Source organism: Sprattus sprattus (genome assembly GCF_963457725.1).
Source record: "Sprattus sprattus genome assembly, chromosome: 3".
NCBI classification, from domain to species: domain Eukaryota; kingdom Metazoa; phylum Chordata; class Actinopteri; order Clupeiformes; family Clupeidae; genus Sprattus; species Sprattus sprattus.
In genome coordinates this window covers 4,416,438-4,443,021 of record NC_137922.1, presented here as the reverse complement: position 1 = coordinate 4,443,021, position 26,584 = coordinate 4,416,438, and the positions used below count along the sequence as shown (strand labels likewise).

The window sequence follows — 26,584 nt, the reverse complement described above, 5'->3', positions numbered from 1 at the left end:
AGATTATGCAGCAGAGAAAAAAAAAAGAGTCCTGATTGTAGCCTTGTAATTTGAGGTAGTGATTACTGCAATCTTCAGGGGCATGGATGGAAAGGTGAGTTCTCAAAAGTGAAGTTTTAAAACCTTGATGAAGAGAAGCATGTCACTATATTTTAATGGCCATATCCTGTGCATGATCAGATATCCAATTTAAGATGTGAGCTGTGGGAGCACATTTGGGTGTGGCACAGATTGCATCTGAAGATCTCTGATCCATGACTCATCCTGTTTAGACATGATGCATATCTGGTCTGTGCCCCTGGAGAGCACATTACAAGTGTAAGCACAACATGCAAGTCACCATTCCCTCAAACTCAACCTAAAAAGACATCATATTTTTATAATGTCTACAAATTTGGTCGTGGAGCCCACACTATCTGCTATGTAAAACAAGTTTATGGAATGGAGCAGTTGTTATGGGCGCAGGACAGGTTTTTTTCTGTGACCTCTTGGCATTACAAATCATTTTGTTTCCCACATCAGTTGATGAGTTCACTGTTTGAGAAAGAAGTTTGCTAAGTCACAACCCATCGAAAAATAAGTCTCACATTGTAGATCAACAAAAAACAGTCGATGTGGCCTGAATAAAACACAAAATGAAGTTTCTATGTAGTTATAATCATCCCCTAGAGGTTAGGAGGAACTCCTCAGTTTAGGGGTTTCCCTTTTTTTTTGTCCTTAATGCCCTCAGCAAGCATAGGCAGGAGGCTTCTCAAAGATGCTACAGGGTTGTGCATAGAGAGTGGGGGCATTAGGGCCGAGCACGTAGCTGGAGGGGTCAGAGGTCGGGGGGTTTGAGGGGCTACTTGGGTTTTGGGGGTAGAGCTGAGTTTCTTCTAACGGGGCAGAGGAAGCTTCAGAGTTGGGCTGAGAGAGGGGGGGAGGACCGCCGCTGTGGTTCTGAGGAAAGAAAGAGGGAAGACAACAAATGACATCTTCAAGGAAATGATGGTATGTTATGTTGAACACATGAGTTAATTGTTTTAAATAAGCTTCATGAAGGTCACTATGACAACATTTGCATGGGTATTAACCTGCATGGGCATGGAGTAATTGGGGTATAGAGGCAGTGCCTGCCCTGGGGGACAGAAACCGTTATAGGGCATCATATGTTGAGAGGGGTTGTAGAGGATGTGTGGGGCAGGAGCAGCACTGGGGGCAGGAGAGGCCTGAGGAGGAGCTGGGGTCTGAAGGGGCAAAACAGAAAGTTCAATTATTTCATTTAGCCTCGAGGAAGGCGGCAGAACCAGTACAGAAGTTATACAGCCGCGGAAAAAATTAAGAGACCACTTCAAAATGATCAGTTTCTCTGGTTTTACTATTTATTGGTATGTGTTAAAGTAAAATGAACATTTTAGTTTTATTCTATAACCTACTGACAACATATGTGTGTGATATCTCTCTCCCCCTCATATCCAAACACATTTGATTTCCAGAGCTGTATGTGTGTGATATCTCTCTCCCCCTCATATCCAAACACATCTGATTTCCAGAGCTGTATGTGTGCGATTTCTCTCTCCCCCTCATATCCAAACACATCTGATTTCCAGAGGTGTATGTGTGCGATTTCTCTCTCTCCCTCATATCCAAACACATTTGATTTCCAGAGCTGTATGTGTGTGACTTTTCTCTCTCCCTCATATTCAAACACATTTGATTTCCAGAGCTGTATGTGTGTGACTTTTCTCTCTCCCTCATATCCAAACACATCTGATTTCCAGAGCTGTATGTGTGTGATGTTTCTCTCTCCCTCCTTTTCAAACACACTTGGTAAGTCCACCTCACCAGGTCCTTAAAGGCTCCAAGGATGGCTGCCGTGACGATGCCCAGGAAGATGGCGATGACATTAAGTACCACACCCGCCCACAGCAGCCGATGCAGATGGACCACATCCCAGCAGCTCTTCACGCCCATAAACTCATAGTAGTGGTCGTGGTAGTCCAGCCTACAATGGTACCAAACACACCCATAAACTCATAGTAGTGGTCGTGGTAGTCCAGCCTAGAATGGTACCAAACACACCCATAAACTCATAGTAGTGGTCGTGGTAGTCCAGCCTACAATGGTACCAAACACGCCCATAAACTCATAGTAGTGGTCGTGGTAGTCCAGCCTACAATGGTACCAAACACACCCATAAACTCATAGTAGTGTTTATGGTAGTCCAGCCTACAATGGTACCAAACACCCATAAACTCATAGTAGTGGTCGTGGTGGTCCAGCCCAAGGGGGTGCAACGGCAGTCTCTTGAACGTCCGCACAGGAGGCCATTTTGAGGACAGTATACTTCCGGTAGGGATCAGTGGTACATTAGGTAACGTCAGTGATCTTCACAATCGTTTACACTCTTATCTCGCGGACATTTTTGACGGATTTACAAATGACTTGATTTACAATCGTCATTACCTTGGTAATAATTCTGGATGCTTGAACATGTTGAAATGTGCAGCTTAATTGTGTATCACGGCTATTGTGTATCAGTCATTTTACATCAATTGGCGAGGCATAATTGTTCTTTCTTTTCAATATAACTTAAGTTGCACATAATAAAACTGAAGTTGCACATGATTTCCAATCGGGTTGGTTTGTTAAACATCTTACATTATGATTTCGACAGGAAATTGCGGACTTTATTGCCAATGAAGATGCCAGAATTTTGTGCAACCTGCTCTATTGAACACTCCCTTGAAACGAGACCTGTCAGAGACCTGTCAATGTTATTTTCATATGAAAACCCATGTTTATAATTCTTCATAAGTATGTAGTGCCATAAGAAATATCTTACGTTTATAACAAACCAACCCGTTTGAAAATCGGTTGAAAATTAAGGAAGTTCTGGTTACTTAAAAAGTACCACTTCCAACACAATGTTAAGGGGGAGTGAGCTATACTGTCCTCAAAATGGCCGAAATGTGCGGACATTCGGCTCCGTCGGCCAGAAACGCAGGCAGGATATCTAGCCTTTATTATAGATATCTATGGTCCAGCCTAGAATGGTACCAAACACCCATAAACTCATAGTAGTGGTCATGGTAGTCCAGCCTAGAATGGTACCAAACACGCCCATAAACTCATAGTAGTGTTTATGGTAGTCCAGCCTAGAATGGTACCAAACACGCCCATAAACTCATAGTAGTGGTCATGGTAGTCCAGCCTAGAATGGTACCAAACACGCCCATAAACTCATAGTAGTGTTTATGGTAGTCCAGCCTAGAATGGTACCAAACACGCCCATAAACTCATAGTAGTGGTCATGGTAGTCCAGCCTAGAATGGTACCAAACACGCCCATAAACTCATAGTAGTGGTCGTGGTAGTCCAGCCTAGAATGGTACTAAACACACCCATAAACTCATAGTAGTGGTCATGGTAGTCCAGCCTAGAATGGTACCAAACACACCCATAAACTCATTGTAGTGGTCGTGGTAGTCCAGCCTAGAATGGTACCAAACACACCCATAAACTCATAGTAGTGTTTATGGTAGTCCAGCCTAGAATGGTACCAAACACACCCATAAACTCATAGTAGTGTTTATGGTAGTCCAGCCTAGAATGGTACCAAACACACCCATAAACTCATAGTAGTGGTCGTGGTAGTCCAGCCTAGAATGGTACCAAACACACCCATAAACTCATAGTAGTGGTCGTGGTAGTCCAGCCTACAATGGTACCAAACACGCCCATAAACTCATAGTAGTGGTCGTGGTAGTCCAGCCTACAATGGTACCAAACACGCCCATAAACTCATAGTAGTGGTCGTGGTAGTCCAGCCTAGAATGGTACCAAACACGCCCATGAACTCATTGTAGTGGTCGTGGTAGTCCAGCCTAGAATGGTACCAAACACGCCCATGAACTCATAATAGTATTTATGGTACTAGAATTCTACCAAACACACCTATAAAGTGTAAATGTAGTGTAAATAAACTCATAGTAGTGGTCATGGTACCAGAAGAATGGTACCAAATAGAAAAGTTTGTGGTGTTCCAGTTATGTTCTACCTACACTCACAGCATTAAGAGGTCATGAGCGAAACACAACCAAGTTACAGGTCAAACAAATATGTTCTTCCGACCATTTAAGGGTGCTGTAACCAGATAACTGAAATCCTTGCCTCTCACAGTTGTACAAATCACAGCAATAGCAACTGTGAGTCTTCACTTGGAGCGCACACTTGGTATTGTAGGACTGGCACGTCACCTGAAGGACATTGGGAGAGGGACACACAGAAGATGCTTGCTTTATGATTGCAACTAGCTCATAAAATGCAGGTAATTTATTGTCAATTCATTTATTTCTTCTTATCATCACAGATTTTACCCAGACGGTACATACAATTTAATTTCTGGATTCTACTCAAGCAGGTTCTTTTTGATTGCTGTACACACATAATAGTCACTTTCGAGAAAACTTACACCCTGATAATTGAAATTGACAGTTGTTGACCTAGGATTTCAACAGAAAATGTTCTTTTCCATAAGGCCACAAATCATTTTTGAAAATTATTCAAAAGTGTTCTTCACTGTTCTTTACCTTGATAACTGATATCATCGGACGTGTTCTCTGCATAAACAGTGTTGTGTTAATTAATGTACTCCAAGTTTATCCCGAACCATAGCCAATGGGCCTCATTTATAAAAAGTTGCGTAGAAACCATCAAACAATGGGCCTCATTTATAAAATGTTGCGTAGAAACCATTCTACATTTTGTCTAAGACATTTCCTGAAATGAGCGTAAGTGAGATCCACAGAAGCCAATCCTTCGGTTATAAATCACAAATGGTCGTGAAATTGTGCGCAACTGAATCTCCGCCCTAAACACGCCCCTATTTAATCTAATCAGCATATTATCAATGCACAAACAGAGCTCATCCTCAATGCACAAACTCTCTGTGACAGTGACAAGAAAGAAACATGTAAACAGAAGAATTAAAGTGAGGCTGACATCGATGTTCTGCTGATGGAAGAGCAGATGCGGGCCAAAACATCGTTAGAAAGCCTGTCTGGTGGCGTAATGGCAAAAGCAAAGTATGTGACATGTAAAAGGCATGTCTCCGAAGCACCAGCGGCCGCAACTGTCGCACAAGCAGCACCAGAAGGTGCATCTGCGGCAGCAGCACCTGCTGCTCCAGCATCGGAGCCTCGCCGGCCATCGCCACCTTTCCTTAGGCATGCCTTTGCTGCACTACCAACCGCGCACGGGCATGTGATGTATTAAAGTGGTCTTCCTAGGCTGTTTGAGTGTGCGCAATCTGGATGAAAATACATTGGGAACGCTGTTTTACGCAGGAAATCCTATTTCACATTTTGCTGTTCCTGGGCACTGTATGGAAATCTAATAAATTACGGGCATATAAAGGGATAATACTGCGAAGAACATCGGGCAAAATTCTGCTAAATGAATTCCAATTTCTCATCGGAACGTTCCTGTAGCCAGGAATCCAAGAACAGACAAAACCTGAACGTGTATGGCCTGGTTGCATCTGGTGCGCCTCTGTAGACGAGAGGCTATTTGGGCACCACGCTCTCGGCAAGCTGTACCTACTTATCAGCCATACATCATCCTGTGTCGAAAAAACCCTTTATCTCCTTATTGCGCAGTTGGCAATATCCTCTAACAACGCCAATGCAGCCATATCTCCTACTGAAAACGTAGGTACTATTTTCTATAGGCTATACTAGATTGAGCGAAATGTTTTACACTTTTGAAATTAAAACGGAATACCTATTAGACGTGAATCTCATTCATGTGTGAATTGTTCTAATAGTTTAATTGATTTTATTGAGCAAAACATTAGCCCTAATGGTGACGGTGGTGCCGACGAGGATGATGATGAAACTGCGTGTCGGCGCTGAGTTCTGAATTCCTGCAGTACTCCAGTATTGCCACAAGGAAATGTACTTACACGAACTAAAACCAGACGTAGAGATACGTCCTTTTCTACGTCTAAGACGTTTTTTATAAATCTGTACTTAGACGTGGATTTGATCGCACGCACAGTCTAAGATCAATTCTGTGCGTAAGTACGTTTTATAAATGAGGCCCATTTTGTCTAAGACATTTCCTGAAATGAGCGTAAGTGAGATCCACAGAAAACGGACGTACACACAAAAAAACATGTGTACGCCAATCCTTCGGTTATAAATCACAAATGGTCGTGGAATTGTGCGCAACTGAATCTCCTCCCTCACAACGCCACTATTTAATCTAATTAGCATATTATCAATGCACAAACAGAGCGCATCCTCAATGCACAAAATCTCTGTGACAATGGCAAGCATGAAAGAAACATGTAAACAGAAGAATTATAGTAAGGCTGACATCGACGTTCTGCTGATGGAAGAGCAGATGCGGGCCAAAACATTGTTAGAAAGTCTGTCAGGTGGCGTAATGGCAAAAGCAAAGTATGTGACATGTAGTAGACACGTCTCCGAAGCACCTGCGGCACGAGCAGCACCAGAAGCCACATCTGCGTCCGCAGAACCATGGCTTTGGAACGCTCCACTACCGACCCGCATGTGCTGTATTGAAGTGGGCTTCCTAGGCTGTCTGAGTGTGCGCAATCTGGATGAGAATACATTGGGAACCCTGTTTTACGCAGGAAATCCTCTTTCACATTTTGCTGTTATTCGGCACTGTATGGAAATCTAATAAATTGCGGGCATATGGAGGGATAATACTGCGAAGAACATCGAGCAAAATTCTGCTTAATGATGACGGGGATTGCTCGACTGGTCTCCAATTCCTTTTTCGGAACGTTCCTGTAGCCAGGAATCCAAGAACGTACAAAACCTGAACATGCAGCCATATCTCCTACTGAAAACTAAGCCACTATTAGACTTTTTAAAGGCTATAGTTTGAGCAAAATGTTTTACACTTGTGAAATAAAAACGGAATACCTTTTGTGAATCTCATTCATGTGTGAATTATTCTAATAGTTTAATTGATTTCATTGAGCAAATCATTAATTTGGCCTTTCACCATTTGCCCTAATGGTGACGGTGGTGCTGACGATAAATATGATGAAACTGCGTGTCAGCTGTCGGCGCTCCGAGAGTTCTGAATTCCTGCAGTACTCCAGTATTGCCACAAGGAAATGTACTTACGCAAACTAAAACCAGAGGTAGAGATAAGTCTTTTTCTATGTCTAAGACGGTTTTTATAAATCTGTACTTAGACGTGGATTTGATCGCACGCCGCTCTAAAATCAATTCTGTGCGTAAGTACGTTTTATAAATGAGGCCCAATGTCAGCGATTTATGACCTTTTCAATAATGGCATTTGCTAAATGTAAGTCTGATGGGTTCAGTTTTGAAATGTTATCTTTCAGTCATTTTTCAGTATTATCCACTCACTAAAACTTCTACCATTCTAAAAGTGAGCATTTAATATTAGCATGAAAAACACCTCTTCAAATGAACTTCAGTATTTCATATTGTTATCCACATTTTGTTGTATTATTTTTTTATTTATTTATTTTTTATTTAGTCATTTAGCAGACGCTTTTGTCCAAAGCGACGTACAAGGGAGAACAATCAAGCTAAGAGCATTAAAAAACCTTGTGTAACCATAAATATTGCTTATAAAACGACATAGAAAGAATAAAAAAAAAAGAAGTGCGGGCCTGTTGCTGCTTAAGTGCAGGTTGAGCCAAGGTGCCAGTTTAGGAAGAGAGGTGCTCTTTGAAGAGTTGGGTCTTCAAGAGTTTCTTAAAGGTAGGGAGGGACGCTCCTGCTCTGGTAGTGCTAGGCAGGTCGTTCCACCAATTCTTCTGTCATTTCCCTGGTCAAACTAGATGATATCAAGTTATTATATCTACACAGTTTGCTGCTAGTCGAGAGGTATTTTCAACCCTGTAGTTCCAAAGTGCTCTAATCCTTATTTTGTGAGTATTACATGATCAGGCATTATTATATTCGAAGTTAAACCTGTGAAACTATAACAAATGTACTGCTCATTGAGTGGTATTATAAGTGAAAGTTAAACCTGCAAACTTTCATAGCAGTGACTCATAATAATCGGTCCTTGACGTCTGCACCTCGCATATAAACAATACATAAGGGTGTCTGTCTGTCTGTCTGTCTGTGTCTGCCTGTGTGTGGGGGGGTGTATGTCAGTGCACAGACCTTGTCCCAGTAGATCCTGGGGTATTTTTTGGTGTGTTTATGTGATTCTTACTTCAGTGCCGGTGGTGTATTTTCCCTGTGATAAGACATGTGTTTATGTGATTCTTACTTCAGTGCCGGTGGTGTATTTTCCCTGTGATAAGACATGTGTTAATGGGATTCTTACTTCAGTGCAGATGGTGTATTTTCCCTGTGGTTAGACATGTGTTTATGGGATTCTTACTTCAGTGCTGGTGTAGTAGTTGCCGTATGCGTTGCTCATTCCACTGTCATAATATGAACACCTCCCCTGCACCACAGGTCTCATATCCTGGGGGTTGGAATAAGAATAGACAGAAAATCAAGTTGTGGTGACCTGTATATGTCTTTGAGAGTTTCATTCTGTGAAATTAACATTGATAATCTAATTACCGTAGACAAAATGTGATGGGTACACAAGGAAGTAAGAACAGATCAAATGCTGTAAAATAAATGGAAAACATTAACTCATGTCCTTAGATGCCTGACGCACAATTTTTCAATTTAGCAAGAAAAGGTCAGCAAATAAATTGGAACATAGTGAAATGTATTGCATTGCAATTGACATGCAATGTGAAAGTGAAATTATACTCAGATACAAACACGTGTATTGCTACGTGTATAGCAACACTCCATTATTTAGCAGCCAAATATGTTCACATGCTATAAGCAGAGTATAGGTAACAATGCATGTTTTTTGGAAGCAGCAAACATCGCAGTGTTAGTTGATACCTACGGAAGCATGAAATAAGGAGAAAAGTTAAGGTTATCAACACTCCAAAATGTTATCAGGTTCTTTGTTGCCTACGGTATACCCCTCCACCAAGTTTCATGAAAATCGGGCAAGGGGCTTTTGTGTAATCCTGCTGATAAATAGATAAACAAACCAAACCGAAAACATATCATCCATCGTGGGTTTTGTTGAGGCTGGCTGTAGCATTGTGTTATTGCTGAATGAGCTTAGCTACTACACACACCATGGCCCTTGGGGCTCAGCATCTGGAGGGTTAGCTTCTGCCAGTTAGCATCCAAATCGACTGCTGACATCTTTAAAAATGAGCATCAGCGTGATCCAAAAGATAGTTCTGCCTCTACTATTCTGACCTTCTTCGTTGAGTGCTAAGAGAAGTAGCGTACTGCTCTCAAATGTTTTGTAGTGGCTATAACTGCGGCTCATTGTAACAGGTTGAGTTTCTCACACTATATGACAGGAAACTGCTAAGCCAGTTTTTGAAGGGAGCAAGAAGACTTTGGCCCCCAAGAGCGGTTTCTCTGGTAGATCATGTCTCCTCCCTTTTCAGAACCAAGATTGGAAACATTTTGTGTTACATTTTTGTGTCCCCCTTACCACTGTGCAGGGGTGCGGGAGTCGGTCGTGCAAGTTTACAAGGGAAAACTGATTCTGTCCAGGTTTACAAGGGAAAACTGATTCTGTCCAGGTTTACAAGGGGCCATTCAAAGATAACCTCAACACAGAGCAGCTCTGGGATGCTACAGCAGCTGTTTCTAGTGCCTAAATAGAAGTGAGTTTCCACCCCATTCTCTTCCTCCAAATGCTGAACAAATACCTAATCAATGGGGTGCTGCATGCTAACACCACACCAATTGCACTCGTCCAAACAAGGTGTTTGATCAATAGGTTTCCTTTTCACATTCCAATACATTTTCTGGACAGCAAATTTCTAAACTTTGCATTCTGCAGCAAAGCAGGTGATGAGGCTGGAAACAAAAAGCTTTGGGCGTATCAGAGAGGACACATTAGCACTGGACACAACAGCACTGGACACACTCTCTCTTTGGGCACATCAGAGTGGACACATTAGCACTGGACACTCTCTCTTTGGGCACATCAGAGTGGACACAACAGCACTGGACACTCTCTCTTTGGGCACATCAGAGGGGACACATTAGCACTGGACACTCTCTCTTTGGGCACATCAGAGTGGACACATTAGCACTGGACACTCTCTCTTTGGGCACATCAGAGTGGACACAACAGCACTGGACACATTAGCACTGGACACACTCTCTCTTTGGGCACATCAGAGGGGACACAACAGCACTGGACACATTAGCACTGGACACACTCTCTCTTTGGGCACATCAGAGGGGACACAACAGCACTGGACACATTAGCACTGGACACTCTCTCTTTGGGCACATCAGAGAGGACACATTAGCACTGGACACATTAGCACTGGACACTCTCTCTTTGGGCACATCAGAGGGGACACAACAGCACTGGACACTCTCTCTTTGGGCACATCAGAGAGGACACATTAGCACTGGACACATTAGCACTGGACACTCTCTCTTTGGGCACATCAGAGGGGACACAACAGCACTGGACACATTAGCACTGGACACTCTCTCTTTGGGCACATCAGAGTGGACACAACAGCACTGGACACATTAGCACTGGACACATTAGCACTGGACACTCTCTCTTTGGGCACATCAGAGAGGACACATTAGCACTGGACACATTAGCACTGGACACATTAGCACTGGACACTCTCTCTTTGGGCACATCAGAGTGGACACATTAGCACTGGACACTCTCTCTTTGGGCACATCAGAGTGGACACAACAGCACTGGACACATTAGCACTGGACACACTCTCTCTTTGGGCACATCAGAGTGGACACATTAGCACTGGACACATTAGCACTGGACACTCTCTCTTTGGGCACATCAGAGGGGACACAACAGCACTGGACACATTAGCACTGGACACATTAGCACTGGACACTCTCTCTTTGGGCACATCAGAGGGGACACATTAGCACTGGACACATTAGCACTGGACACTCTCTCTTTGGGCACATCAGAGAGGACACATTAGCACTGGACACTCTCTCTTTGGGCACATCAGAGGGGACACATTAGCACTGGACACATTAGCACTGGACACTCTCTCTTTGGGCACATCAGAGAGGACACATTAGCACTGGACACTCTCTCTTTGGGCACATCAGAGGGGACACATTAGCACTGGACACATTAGCACTGGACACTCTCTCTTTGGGCACATCAGAGGGGACACATTAGCACTGGACACATTAGCACTGGACACTCTCTCTGTTTGACTGACTGGATTAAGAATGTGATTCTGCAGGCATAAGAACAGCACTCATCGTTAATGGGATGGCCCCACAGAAACTGACTGAGCTGGTGGACACATTTTAGTTTGAATAAATATTTTTAAAATGATACATTGACTTTTTTTGAAGGGTTTTTTGAAAAGAAGTGCTTATTGTATTTGTGTACTCACAAGGAAATCAGCAGCGATGACTCCATCTACGATGGCACAGAAGAAGCAGGACTTTACCCCCAGGCTGATGAAAATAATGGCTGCCAGAAGCTGAATGACGATAACATATTTGGAATAAAAGATTTAGCAAAAAGATGGATCAATGGCAGAGTACAGCAGTGTAAGTAGACATATGGGTTTCTTGGTTTGGGCATGTGTGTGGAAATGACAGATTTAGTTGTTTATAAGTTAAAAGAAGTACATAAAACCCCTGCTGGAAACATTAAACAAGGAGTCTTTCCTTAAAAACATTAATGCAGACTTACATTTTATTTCCACTTAAGAATGATAAAAATGTAACAGTAATTGTGGCGTATGCAAAAGTTTTGGCACCAGAACTTGGTAACGCTACCTAACCATGACCCTAACCTACCATTCATTTCCTGTCATTACTCACAAGTTTATCTGATTTTCACAATGTTAATGTCAAGCCCCAATTCTGCCATGATTAATCTTGCCTCAATTTTTGAATCTCAATTTTTAAATCCCCACATGTTTGCTTGGACCCCGTTCATTGCCGCTTTTGTGGCTATACTTATTATTATTATTATTATTATTATTATTATTTGACATCGATATTATCAAAAATGTTGTTGTATTGTGCATTGCTACTCTCTTTATGTATAGTGTGTTTCAGATATGTCTGAAAACCAGCACAAAAACCAGACAAAGTACCATCAACACGTGAACTTCCCGTTGCAAGGTGTAAACATCCTGGATCACGCCAACACCCCGTTCAGTCATGCCTACAAAGCCTGCCCCCACTCGGCATTTGGCAAATCGAATCATTCCTATGCCCTTCTGTTATCAGCCTATGGTGCATATTCAGTCACGTGGCCCCTATCCCCAGCAACAAGCTTTGGTGGCCATCTTGGGGTCCATGCACGGCATTGTTTTGCTGTGTGTTATGCCACTCTTCTCAATAAATGACAATCATGAAATCAGAAATGATCATATCCTGAAAGAGACACAATTTCAGTTCAAAACTGTGTGGCTTGTGATTATGGTACTGTGCCTCATTGTTGGATGTGGGACTGGGACGGGTTAAGCGCAAACACACCGCGAAAAGGTTAAGTTGTTTAGCACTGCTTTCTCTACGTGCTAGCATTGCAGTCGCCCTTAGCCTACTGAGCAATACCCTTGCCTTTATTAGATTCAACTCTGCAATTACGATGAGAGTTATCTGCATGTGAGGGATGTATTACACACTGTGTGTTCGCAGTGCCGCCGCTCCCATAACGTGCACTACGCGCTGCACGCAGGGCACCAAGTCCTGAGGGGGCACCGAAAAATAGGCAACTGAAAAATCATCTTAGTTATACAAATTATTATGCGATATTATTTCAGTATAGAAGTATAAGGCACCTTTTAGGCATGTATATCACAAAACAGGCAGAACAAAAGATATATTAGGATAATATTTTTCCCGCAAATACAAAGCTGTTATTTAGTCAGACTGCCCGTGCAGGCGCTGTGTGAGTGGAGAGGAGACCATGACAGCCCTCGCTGTTCTGAGCTCTCGTGAGATCACTTGTAACGTGAACTGCAGAACAGGATATGTGAGATGCTTTTTCAGTGCTTTGTCAACACAATAATCCACCAAATGACAACAAAAAAAAGTCGCTAGATTCGTCGCTAGTCGTTTTTGCTAATAAAGTCGCCAAGGGGGTCTGAAAAGTCGGCAGATATAGAGACAAAGCCGCTAAGTTGGCAACACTGGTTAGCTTATCCAGGTGTCCCCGCCCCCCGGCTACTCTGCCAGCCCCCCGCAGCGCATAGCAACCCGCACATGAGCTGCCGTGGCTGACAGAGAGCAAGGACACAGGCACCCAGGCACACAGACAACACAATGAACCAGAACATCAACACATCAACACATACAGGTCGCTACACTACCCCCTCCCCCCCCCACTAACTTCTCCTCCCTTTAGCTCTAACATACTTGGGCGAGGCAGGCATTTCCGAACTGATGGTGCTCAAAACAAAGCACTGCAGTCGACATCCAGGCGGCTGTGTATATCCAAAGCTGAGCAGAGAATTCAACAGCTTTGCAGAATAAAGCAGGCTCATGTTTCAGATTGAGCTGAGACTTGGCAAACATGTAGGCTTTATAGGAATCATAATTACAGTAACAATAATAATACTAACAACAGCAACAATAATAACAACAGGTCGCGAGGTCAACTTCTTCTGACATTTCGAGAACTTCTATCAACTTTGTTGCTCGCGAGCAAACTGCAAATAAGTGAACCCCAAGATGGCGGCGCTTGGGGTGGTGACGTCACGTGAATACGCCTGATAGGCAGAATCTGAAACGTGAGCAGCCTGTGATTCGCTCAGTACAGTGCTGATCAGACAGCTGCTACTCCACGGGACTGTTTCCAAACAACACACTGGGGAGTTTTTTGGGATGCCACTGACAACATCACCGCTTACACTGAGGTTGTAACAGGCTACATATGCATACAAGTGCATTGATGACGTTGTACACCGGAGGACTGTACAAACTTTCCCAAACCAGAAGCCATGGGTGAATGGAGAATTCTCTTCAGCACTCAGAGCCTGGACAGCAGCCTTTCATTCTGGTAACCCAAGTGAATAAAAAAAAGCCTGTTATGAACTCAGGAAATCCATTAAAATGGCAAAAAGAGAGTTCAGGGGAAAAAAAGCAGAGGAGGTGTCTGTTTCTCTTGCTGAGGTGCTGAACTCCTGCACGTTTTGAGACTCCCAGCAGGTCAGAGGTACTGTCATAGCAAGATTCCTGCCCTTTTCAAGTATCTGTGACTGATGTCTGCTGATCCTATAGAGAGTAAATGCACACAAAGCTCCAGGACCAGACAACATCCCAGGGCGCACTCTCAAGGTTTGTGCATCTGAACTGGCAGAGGTATTTGCCGACATCTTTAACCTCTTCGAGATCCTGTTTGTCGTCCTCACATGTTTCAAGTGGGCCACCATCATCCCAGTCCCCCCATAAATCATCAGTGAGCTGTCTCAATGATTACCGCCCGGTTGCTCCCAAATCTGTTGTGATGAAGTGCTTTGAGCGGTTAAGGCTGATTCATGCTTCATTACGTAAGCGTAAGCGCAAGCGCAAGAAGCCGCGCAAGCCCCTTGCGCGACTTCTTACGTCTTGCGTGCGTCGGCCCCTTTTTCTAGACTTGCGTCATTTTTTACGTAAGCCCTTACGCGAGCCTCGCAGCCTGCATTCTATCAACGAATGATACGAGATGAGGTTACTAAAATATTCTGCATGTCTACTCAGTTTTACAGTGCTTCCCAAGTAAAGGTTTGAAAAGAACTTCAAGCTTCAGACTCTCTGTTAGGGAACCTGTTATCTATCTGCAGAGCAAATGTCAGGCTCATACAAAAATGTTAACGTGAATTACTTGATGCTAATACCTAGCGCGGTGTCTATAGGATTTTCTATATACGTTAGCATTAAGCTAACGTATTTTCTACCACAGTAAAACATGCAACACTATGTGATTGTTTTTAGAAAACGAATGTTACGTGATGAGATTACTCAAGTGTAGTCTGCATGTCTGCTCAGTTTAACAGTGCTACCCAAGCAAAGGTTTGAAAAGAACTTCAAGCTTCAGACTTTCTGTTAGGGAAACAGCTTTCTATCTGCCAAGCAAATGGCAGGCTCATGACAACACGCGCAACCTTTGGGAGCATGAACTGCACCGAGTAAATTTTGCGCAACCGTTAACCCCCAACGCTGAACCAAGCAGCCGCCTTTAGTCAAAGACCACATTACATTCTCCCTGCCTTCTGCATTGGACCCAGTCCAGTTTGCCTTCAAAACCATAGTACCATCCAGGCCCATCATGAAACTACTAGACCTGAACATCCAAGTCCTCCATGTGCAACTGGATCCTAAACTTCCTCACTGGGCACGATCTCAAGCACGTGCAAAAGTTGTTGTTGTCCAATTTGAATCAGATACGAGAGACACATGCGCGCCCAGTCCAATTACCAGCGGAATCGAATCGTGTGTCCAGGGGTTTACATCGGAGTCCAGTCGGACTCAAGTCGGACACAATGAATCTAGTTCTGGGGAGACACATGTGTCCAATATCCAATTTAAATCGGACTGAAATCGGAAATTGGACACATGTGTCCACACTGACTGAGAGGCCACAGGCGGTACGTCTTGGTAACATCAAAACCATAGTACCATCCAGGCCCATCATGAAACTGCTAGACCTGAACATCCAAGTCCTCCATGTGCAACTGGATCCTAAACTTCCTCACTGAGAGGCCACAGGCGGTACGTCTTGGTAACATCATCTCCTCCAGCCTATCACTCAACACCAGCGGCCCACAGGGATGTATTATGCACACGGCTGTGTAGCCACTGACGTATCTAACACAACAATCAAGTTGGCTGGTGACGCAACCATAATCAGCTGCATCAAGCATGGCAATGAGTCTGCCTACAGAGCAGAGGTGGCAACCTTAATTATTATGGTGCCAGGACAACAGTCTGCTGCTCAATGTCAGCAAAACAGAGGATGTGATGGTAGATTACAGGAGGCTGCAAGGAGAGAGGCACACACCCATTTACATCGGGGGCACAGCAGTGGACAGAGTCAAGGCAGATTTATGGTCCTCCATTTATGGCGACACAGAGACACGGAAAGCCCTCTCTGACGTTGCAAACCCTCTCTGAACACCTCTCCGTAGCCTGACATGCACCTCCCAAATTTTGCAACTGTCCAAGGGAGACCCCAGGGCTGTTTACCTTGTCAGTAGTAGCATGCTAACATTAGATAGCTGGCTCAAACACCACGCAAATCCGCTCAAACGTATTTTACAGTTACAATAACGGGGTTTTAACATTGTACAATGTCTATTTCTCTGTAACTTTAAAAAAAATCGAAGCAAAAAAAATGTATCAAACAAATAACTTTTGTAGGTAAAATTGGTACCTTTCTCACAAGGGAGTATCAGATTATGTAGGTACCTTACCCAGTGAGCAGGCGCCGGGTGAATGTGGGTGCATTTGTGTGTAAATTGTGAAATTGTCTTCACGAGGGCCACCAAGACACACTGGTGCTGTCCTTACAACAGCAACAATGTGTTGGTAATATCACCCGATTGGACAGGTATCAACCATTCAACACAAAGGCAGATCAATTAAGTTGAACACCTAGGGGGCGCCACACAAAGTGTAGTGTTCACGGTGGTCAAAGTAATGATAATCCACAAATCAGTCTCATTAAATATATCAGTCTCATTAAATATATTATACTATCCATGTGGAACTCTGATTAATAATTAAGTTAATAACTACAAACAAAGTTACCTTATTAATAGTATGGTTAAAGGTCATTGGAGTTCTGAATAGAAGAGGTTGACAATGTCCATTCTTGTGTAACATTAAATAAACCAGCGTATATAAATCAAAGTATTTATTTACACAATGATAAGAAAATAACACACAATATGTATTCTAACTAAATGTAACTAACCTATGAATTCAGGGAGTGTGTGTTTGTGTAAGAGAGAGGGAATGTGTGTGTGCGCGAGCTCTGAGTTGCGCTGTTAGGAGTGCGCCTGAAAATATGTGTGTGTGTGTTCCTTTGTCTGACCACCGTAGTTCCGCGTGAATGTGTGTGCACGTTCGTGAACATATATGTGTGGTGTGAAAAAGGACGAGCCTGTGTGCAGCGCGAAGTTCGAGTATTCTTCTTGCGCGTGTGGCTATATGAAGGCCAATGTATATGTAATCGTGTGTGATTAAGATGCCATGTTAGAAGAGGGAAATGGTTAGCCATGCATGCAAGTCTTGATGTATATGAGAAGCAATCATAAAGTTAACCCTTAGATGGTGTGGCGTAAAAACCATAAATGAAATTATTATATCGAGGCAACTGTGTGATCACGGAGTAACAGAGTCGTAGAAGTATCTTTCGGCCTTCAGCTGCTTCAGATTCCTTGGCATTAACATCAGTTAGGAACTCAGCTGGTCACACCATATAGGCCAGCTAGACAGCGGCTCTTCTCCCTGCGTCGGCTGTGGAGGTTCAGTATGGACTGTTGAATACAAACCAACTTTGACTCTGCAGACGGTGGTCAAATCAGCGCAGTGTATTACAGGGACTGAGCTACCATCCATACAGGACCTTTACAGCCAGCGCTGCATGGATGGTGGGATTCTTTCCAACCATCCCAGCCCTAGTTTTTACCCTCCCAACGGTAGAAAAGCATTCGGACCCGTACCAACAGATTCAGAGACAATTTTTTAGCCCCATGCCATCAGGATACTGAACTGTCTCACACCCCCTCACACTTAATATGGTCCACTTCATATAAATTAAAAGAAAGTGGCAAGTTGTATCTTCTTCATCCGGTCACCATTGCCTTCTGTACTGCTGTGGATTAATCCCAGTCTCCATTGCCTTCTGTAGATTTGTAATCCCCTGCTCCACACACTCTATGGAAGCCCTCCCACAGGACACACTGTCACACTACAAGATTGAAATGAAAATATTTAATTGGATAAACTGTAATATCTACCCATGATGTCCTGGGCATCTGTACAACACAGGGAGCAAATCATACACAATTGTACTGTGTATGTAAATCACAAAACATCATGTGATGGTTTAAGGTGAGGCCAGGTGAAGTCTACAGCCTCCAGACATTGTAATCCACCTGCTTTCCTACTGACCATATTTGAAGTCTGCTGACAGAGTGGCACATCTTTAAACGACCAGAACAAACAGCTATCTGTCTCGTGCCTATCTGTGCCGGCTTCGTTCTCCCTACACCTTCCACAAAGGTCCCTCTGAGTCACTGTGACTAGGCTCAGTGTCGCCCCAGACACATGCACAGCACCTTGATATAGAGCAGGGCTCAATAATGAATTAACTAGCTATCAATTCACGTTGCATGTGCTTTGTGTGGGTATAGAAGTTTGTGTGCGTGCATGTGTGAACAAGCCTGTACATGTGACCATGGAAACAAGAGGCTCAGTTCCAGGTAGTGAACTGAAGAGCAGTCCAGAGGCTCCCTAATGAATATTTAAGTACTGGTCTGGGTGTGGCAGGGATACTGTAGCAGTGGCCAGAGACCCAACACAGACCACTGCAAAGCCTCCATTTGGTAACGTGCAAGCTTTTATTTGTTAATACTATAAGATTTCACATCACCAATGTTCATTTGGTAAGGTGTGAGACTTTATTTGTTAATACTATTAGATTTCACATCACCAATGTTCATCTCCCTGCATTGGATCCCTGTGGTTGCCTGCACCAAGTTCACCACCCGGATTCTGACCAGCAGAGTGGCCTACAGAACCCCGCCACCCACCTGAACGTACTGATCTTGACCCACAGAACCCCACCACCCACCTGAACGTACTGATCTTGGCCCACAGAACCCCCCCACCCACCTGAACGTACTGATCTTGACCCACAAAACCCCACCACCCACCTGAACGTACTCATCTTGGCCTCCAGTGCATCATGAACATTATATTCTGTCCCATAACACTGTGTGGTCATCCTTCCACCATGTGGTGAGAAGAGAAGGCCCAGCCATAGACTGTTTCCTCAGAGATGCCATGTCAAGTTACTCTACACGGCACGCTCTGCAGCAACACTCCAAGTAGACAACATTTTGCCAGAGACCTTCTCCCAGAACTTTTTATGCACTTTAAATACAAAAAGCTCTCTCACTTTTTGTGGCATGCTGTTAAACTATTTGGATGTGTTTGTATTGTACTGCACTTATAAATGACTTTAATATATATATACATACATACACACACACACACACACACAGAAAGAGAGAGATAGAGTACCGAGTACAGGGTACAGAGTGTATGTATGAGGAGGGATTGGTTACACCAGTAGCAAACCATGAATAAGTTAAGAGTCTTTGTGATGTTGGTGAATTCACACAGCAGTTTACTTCATTAATTTCTGCACACAAACACTCACACACACACACACACATACACACACACCTCACGCGCACACACACACACAAACATCATTTATTTCTGTCAGTTTTTCTTGAGGAGGCTTTTCTGTACTTAAGTTATTACTTAGCAATGTCCAAAAACCTCACATACAGAAAGACACTGACCAAGCCACCTAAATTACAATTAACTGACCTCTTATCATGCACAAATATATTTGGCTAACTCTGTGGTGTTAAAGCCCCATTCAGGATTAGGGTTAGGATAAGCAGTTTAACCTTAAAATAACAGCTTAAATAAAATTGGGGCACTACAATGACTTTTAATATGGAGAATTGCCTCCGTGCCTTTGCCATACCAGGGTCCGTAGGGATATAACTGCGTTCTGTAGTTTTGCCTGCCGCAGCCCGCCGGCCTGACTTGTTTACTTTCTGCCGATCTAGTAAGTAGCTTATTTGCCGTCTTGCTTTGTCTTGTGTTGCACATGATTGATGTTTGACTGTGTAAGGACAGTCATTGAGTAACTAGTTTGTCATAATGTCAAAGTCAGCACATTTCAAGAGATTTCGTTATTTTTAGCTGCCAGCATACCTTTAGCGAATAGCTATTGATCCGTTGTGCTGCTTTAATATAACAAAGGCAATAAAGATGTTACTGATAAGTCTATTCAAGGAAATGTAGTCTATGTATACCTGTATACCTATGTATATCACTAATTTACAGTGAACTTACCATTTGATGATTTCAGACATGTTTATAATATAAATAATAAAAACAAGTTCATAGACCTTGTAGTCATTGGCATCTACCTCAGGAGCTTTTAAAACACATCCCAACATAAAGTCGATTGGACTCACCATAGGCCGGCGGTTCTCCAGAAGATTCAGACCAAGAAGACCGAGGAAGGAGCCAAAGCTCAACTATGGAGGACGAGAAGGAGAGGTGATGAGAACAATGGAATATTGACAAATGACTAGCACGCCACATCTACTATCCCAACTCTTCCGCATGAACAAAAGAATGTATTACAATGAAATAGCATTTGTGTCATGACTCAAGCGGAAAATAAAACTCTTGATAGGGAGAAATACTGCTAAATTTACTTGACCTTTACCTCCGTTCTGCGATCTATTATCTCTGAGTGCCCTACTAGTTATTTCATGTATTTGCAAGTTTAGCCAAACCACCAAAGACAGTAAAGATGGGGTAAGTCTATCACTAAAGTTTTAGGTCAATGTTTCCAGTATATTCTATTTAACTTGGGCCCATTAACATTAACTTTAATTGAAGTTCAATTTCGCACAGCCAGGCCTCTTAGTAGGGATTTTTTAGTGGTGTTTTTTTTTTTTTTTTTTACTGTAACACTGAATGACCTCAAGTCACTAGTGTAACCTAATTGTTGGCTTAGGTTATAGCCATTAGAACACAATTACAAGTTTCTCACTGGTACAGTTGGTAGCCCATTAGGATATTCACAGTCGGATTTGTGACTCTGAGATTTGCATCCTTACTGAAAGTTATCAAAACAGCCATTTGATGTTTAAAAAAAAGGCAGTTAGTTGATTGAAAACTGTTTTATCAATGATTTACCAACAAATGGCATGTTGGATATGGGTCGATAATTGTTAAGTATGGAAGCAAAGATTATTCTTTTTGAGTATGGGCTTTATAACAACTACCCAGTGGCACTTAGGAAATGTTAGACAGCAATGATACATCAACAATTTTAAGCACATATGCAGAAAAGTGGTAGAAAACAGATTTGAAAACAGTTGGTAAGTATTTAAGTATTTAGGCAGCATGTGGAAGAGCAGAGATCCTGATTTTTCTTCCCCCCAAGAATTGTATTGTCTATCAAACTAAATTCTGGCAGTCCTTTTTGTTACTTTGTGATTGTCTTAACTTTTACTGGAGCAATATCATTCATAATACCATAGCAATTTACCATTTTGAATTAAAACTGAGCCTGTAGCTGCTACAGGCAGTATACATACATTTAAAATATTTTACTCTCGCCTATAGAACAGCTACTGGATTGGCATCAGCCGATTTAAATTATATAATTCAGCTTTATTCCCCTCTTGACCACTTCACTCGTATGATGAGCGTCAGCTGTCTTTGTCTTTGTCTTTGTTTTTTCTCTGCAGCAAGAGTTTGCAGTCAAACTTTTCGTTTGTGGTATAACAGTGCTGTCTGTTTGGGTTTTATTTTTATTATTAACATCGCCTAGTAATAGTTTTGCTTTAACATTATATTTTCTCATTATTGTTTTAACTATATTTGTATCAAACGTTTTGTGAGTCGCTCTGGATAAGTAAGAGATCATGTAGGTCCTACAGTCCGCAGGTCAGTATCAGAAAATAAATCCTGGCGAGTGTCGTTTCCTACTGACCTGCGCACTATACAGTAGCCTATGCCAAAATCATAAAATACATTCCTCCAAAATAGGCCTAGCTCTTATTAATGATTTTGTTCCCAACATTCCGTATCATAAAAAGCTATCACATCTAAACTACAACAATAAACAATCCTATTGCAACATAATTACACTTGGTTCAATCTGAAAACATAAATGAGACTGCAAACTGTTGGCATGTAATGTAGAGGCAAACACACTTACAATGATGCCGGGGTAGAAGCCAGCTACAGCAACATTATCGGTGCGCGTTGAAGAGACGAAACCCACTATTAGGATCACCACTGACAATGCAAGAAGAGCCAGAGTGAAACAGAGAGCTGTCCGTCTCCGCTTCAGGTACGGTTCTGTCGAAGAGGAAAACGTGCACACATAATCCCACAAATGATGCCTACCTCGCCAGCTACCGCGTCAGATGTAGCCTAACGCCAACATACAACGCTAATTCAAATGTATACCCACACAAGTAATTTTGTTTTACTGAGAAAAAAAACAACACTGCCCGAATCATAGAATGATGCACTTCGTACACATCATGTGTGGCGTTATTTAGGACAAAGAGTATGTTGGTCAAAGATGGGTTAAACAACAGCATTTTACTAATGTTAGAATAGTGATATGGTGTAGGTCTACATCAAAACTAAGTTTCTCGAAATTTCCAGTGACTGATGTCTAGTCATAGCATATGTGGTGTGTGCTGTTAGCTTCTTATGTTGTGATGAAATAAGGACAGATTGTTTGTGAATTGTTGACGAGAATACAGCGACCTTTCTCTGTTACCTGCGGGTTCCAACGCTGTGGTCCCGGGCTGAATTGGGGGTGTGGGATGTGGCTGCATATCCTCACAGAAGAGTTTTTGCCGTTCAAGACGAATATTCGTAAGGAAATGTCACTGGATAAGATATGGAGCTTTTCCCCCAAGAAGAAGTCAACAAGACAACTCAACAAACAGCTATTTGGTCTCCGTCACAGCATCTCGCCGGTTGGTTGCGCGAATGGTTTGTGTAGCTGTCGCCTCAGCTCGTCAAGGCTGCTCCATGGAGAACACGACACCTGTTGTTGGTTAGAAATAGGGGGGAGTTGGGCAAGCTTCTTAAAAGCACGTTGGAAGACGCTGAATAACAGCAAAGCTACTTTAAGGAGAAATCTAGTTTGGTCAACTTAGGCTACTTAGAGTAAGTATTTCAAACTTTAATCAAATTGACAATTTTTATAAGTGATTATAACTATAACTAATTATAACAAAATATAATATAAAAAAGTCACATGCCACTCAGTTGGGTTTATTACAAAAAAGTGCCTACTTGTTCACAGGTCATACATAAACCCTAAAAATAAAATACCCCTCTATTCAAGGTCAGCTGTGGTTTTGTATATGTCCATCAGTCAAACATATACCTTCCTGAAACTGGTGGGCCAGGTGGTATTGCACCAAGGAGGATTACTTAGTCAGTCAGGTAACTTCTAAATTAGCATGCAACAGCTTCTCTGAACATGTTTTAGTAAATAGCAATAACCAATGCCTATGACTAATTGACACCTAATATATTCAAGTTTAGCTTTACAAATTCAGATTCAAAACATTTAAAAAGAATGGAGAGATCTCAGATTTAAAGGCGACAGCCTTGGTTCATTAAAAAACCTATCTTTTTAATTATCATTTGACTAATTAGTTAATTAGCTTGAGTCATTCTATACGCTGTGCACCAAAGCACATTTCACCACTTACCTTACTTGACCTAACAGTCAAGCATTAAACTTAACTCTTACTCTGGAGAAAACACTATAAAATAGTCAAGCATTAAACTTAACTCTTACTCTGGAGAAAACATTGCATTGTATGGTTATGTATTGGCACCAGTGCAATATGTTGACCCAAAGGCAGCTCTGCCTCTTGTTACAGCCCCACGCTGATGGGAATGAACTATTAAAGACATAGGTCACCAAATGCAACGACTTAAAGAGAGCACTATGTTTAATTGCTGTAATAAATGGAAGTAACTGTAGTTACATACTTGACTCATAGCATTTGGTCTTTGACAAAGCCACCAAGACCGTATGACCTTAGCCAATGTGCAAATATACAACAAGAAGCGTCAAAGTGATGTTAAGTTAATTAACCATTCAGAAATTCCTGTTGAATTTTAATTTTCCAAAAATTGTTCTGGGGCCTGTTCTTGTTCATGGTCTGGCTCTGGTTGAAAACGGTTTTATTGCACCACTGTGTCAAAGTCTCCAGCAGCCATGTGTCTCCCAAGGTACACGCTCAACAGTTGCCATGGTAGCGCCAAGGCCCGTCTCCGGTATCACAAACCTTACTTGGGTAAGCACACCCCACGGAGGACATGATTGGTTTGTGGGGTCACATGATGGAATATGTAAGTAACATGGAAGACGAACCTAGTGCACAGTACAAAAAAGTTTTGCAGTAAATTCATTTAAGAAGCAGCCGGCTGTCAGAAGTGCCTTTTTTATTGCACCGCAAGATATTACAACTACGTACCTTTATATTGGCTTATGTCAAGTAATATGTCTGTATAGAATTTAATTTACATAGTCAATGTAGTCCTTATTGATGACATAAGCCTACATGGGTAAAGACATACATAGCATACAAGCCTGGCATCTGGGTAGTGGATGTAATATCACTGTAGTTCTGAAAATAAATGTATCTAGACTCAAGCTATTTAAGCCATCATCACACCAACATAGATAGTGTATAAAAAACGACCACTTGTGGGAGATTTCCATGGCCTGGTCCCACCACTAGATGTCGCTGGCACGACATGATCAATGATTCAATTTCCAGTGTAACCACACGTCTTTTTTTTTTCTTCGTAAACAAACATTTGTACATGACTGTATCACGCCCTCTGTGAAGCATTTCGGAGGCAATGTGATGGCCTGGGCCTGGTGTTAAATGAAACTTTCTGAAGTAATAGTGTGACCTCAATCTGTTAGAATGCGATAGGAAAGATTTTCAAAGTGATGTGATGCCAGTTTCTCTGTGTAGAAGGAGATGACTTTCGGTGGAGGTGGACGGTAAGGAATCCTACTGTGTAACGCCCTGCTATACGTAGTGGGTTCAAATGTCATTTTGTTAGCCATGGCACTAGACAAAAAGGCTGCTAAAAAGACTTAGATAGATACATTTTAAATCATCTGTATTTCTGGATGTATGCTCAGAGCTCTGAGATACCGAAGTTAATTGTATTCCTTCACATTAAAAAAAAGACATTAAGTAAATGATCACAACATACATACTTTTTTCTGGGAAAAAATATTTATTTGAATGTACAAAGTCTATCAATATGGTGATGCTATTGAGCTATATGAACACCTTCTTACAGAATCTCAACAACCTTTTTGTGTGTAGAGAAACAAAAGTGCACTCAGCAAAGAAGTATGAGCAATGCATTGAGATCACATCTCTGAGCAACACATTCCAACATTTACACCAAGCCTTCCACATTCTTTTCTGCCATTTCTGCAATTTTAATTGTTAAGTTCTCCAATCAAAACACATGGCCTGGAGAACCTGTTCCATGTAATGAATTGACTGAACTATCAAGAAGGTATCAAGAAAGATACACTACAGGTGTCAATATGACAGCACTCCATAGTATACAACTGAGGTCCATGTAACATTCAAAAACTAAAGCTGATATGGAGACACAAAACCTGTATTTTTCAGGGGTGAGCTAGCCTGACGCTAGACTGATGCCACTGTTTAGGAAACAACTAGCTACATGTCATGCACAGCGTCAGCACACATCAACAGCTCGTAAGTTACCTTCAGATTAAGTGGTATATCATTCTTTAAGAAATAAAAGAAGATTGTATTAACACATTCACCTACCTACATGGTCCAATGCTGACATGAACCGTGGTGGGGCATCATGCCCTGCTAGACAAGCTGTTGAATCTTGAGGGGAAGGGACAGGCACTGATTTGTGATCCATTTTATCACTCCAACAGGGAACATGTTCAACTCTCCGTCCGGCTCTGAGCTCTCTAAGCTCTCAGCTCTCCCTCTGGCTCGGAGCTCTCAGCTCTCTGGCCCTCATCTCTCAGCTCTCTGGCTCTGAGCTCTCAGCTCTCTGGCGCTCTGGCCCTCATCTCTCAGCTCTCTGGCCCTCATCTCTCATCTCTCAGGCCCTCATCTCTCAGCTCTCTGGCCCTCATCTCTCAGCTCTCTGGCCCTCATCTCTCAGCTCTCAGCTCTCTGGCCCTCATCTCTCAGCTCTCTGGCCCTCATCTCTCAGCTCTCTGGCCCTCATCTCTGAGCTCTCTGGCCCTCATCTCTCAGCTCTCTGGCCCTCATCTCTCAGCTCTCTGGCCCTCATCTCTGAGCTCTCTGGCCCTCATCTCTCAGCTCTCTGGCCCTCATCTCTCAGCTCTCTGGCCCTCAGCTCTCAGCTCTCTGGCCCTCATCTCTCAGCTCTCTGGCCCTCAGCTCTCAGCTCTCTGGCCCTCATCTCTCAGCTCTCTGGCCCTCATCTCTCATCTCTCAGCTCTCTGGCCCTCATCTCTCAGCTCTCTGGCCCTCATCTCTCAGCTCTCTGGCCCTCATCTCTCAGCTCTCTGGCCCTCATCTCTGAGCTCTCTGGCCCTCATCTCTCAGCTCTCTGGCCCTCATCTCTGAGCTCTCTGGCCCTCATCTCTCAGCTCTCTGGCCCTCATCTCTCAGCTCTCTGGCCCTCATCTCTCAGCTCTCTAGCTCTCTGGCCCTCATC

The 26,584-nt window shown here is 42.8% G+C and overlaps 1 protein-coding gene across 1 annotated transcript; it reads right to left on the bottom strand.

The window, feature by feature from the left end:
• Positions 1-726: 726 nt before the first annotated feature.
• tmem255b (transmembrane protein 255B) lies at positions 727-22,686 on the bottom strand (the record flags this gene model as incomplete). Its single annotated transcript, XM_080834585.1, has 9 exons — positions 727-939; positions 1,074-1,226; positions 1,825-1,984; positions 4,152-4,237; positions 8,388-8,474; positions 11,458-11,547; positions 20,290-20,352; positions 22,053-22,195; positions 22,629-22,686. 9 exons carry the CDS (start codon positions 22,684-22,686, stop codon positions 727-729), a joined length of 1,053 nt encoding a protein of 350 aa, XP_080690711.1.
• Positions 22,687-26,584: the final 3,898 nt, after the last annotated feature.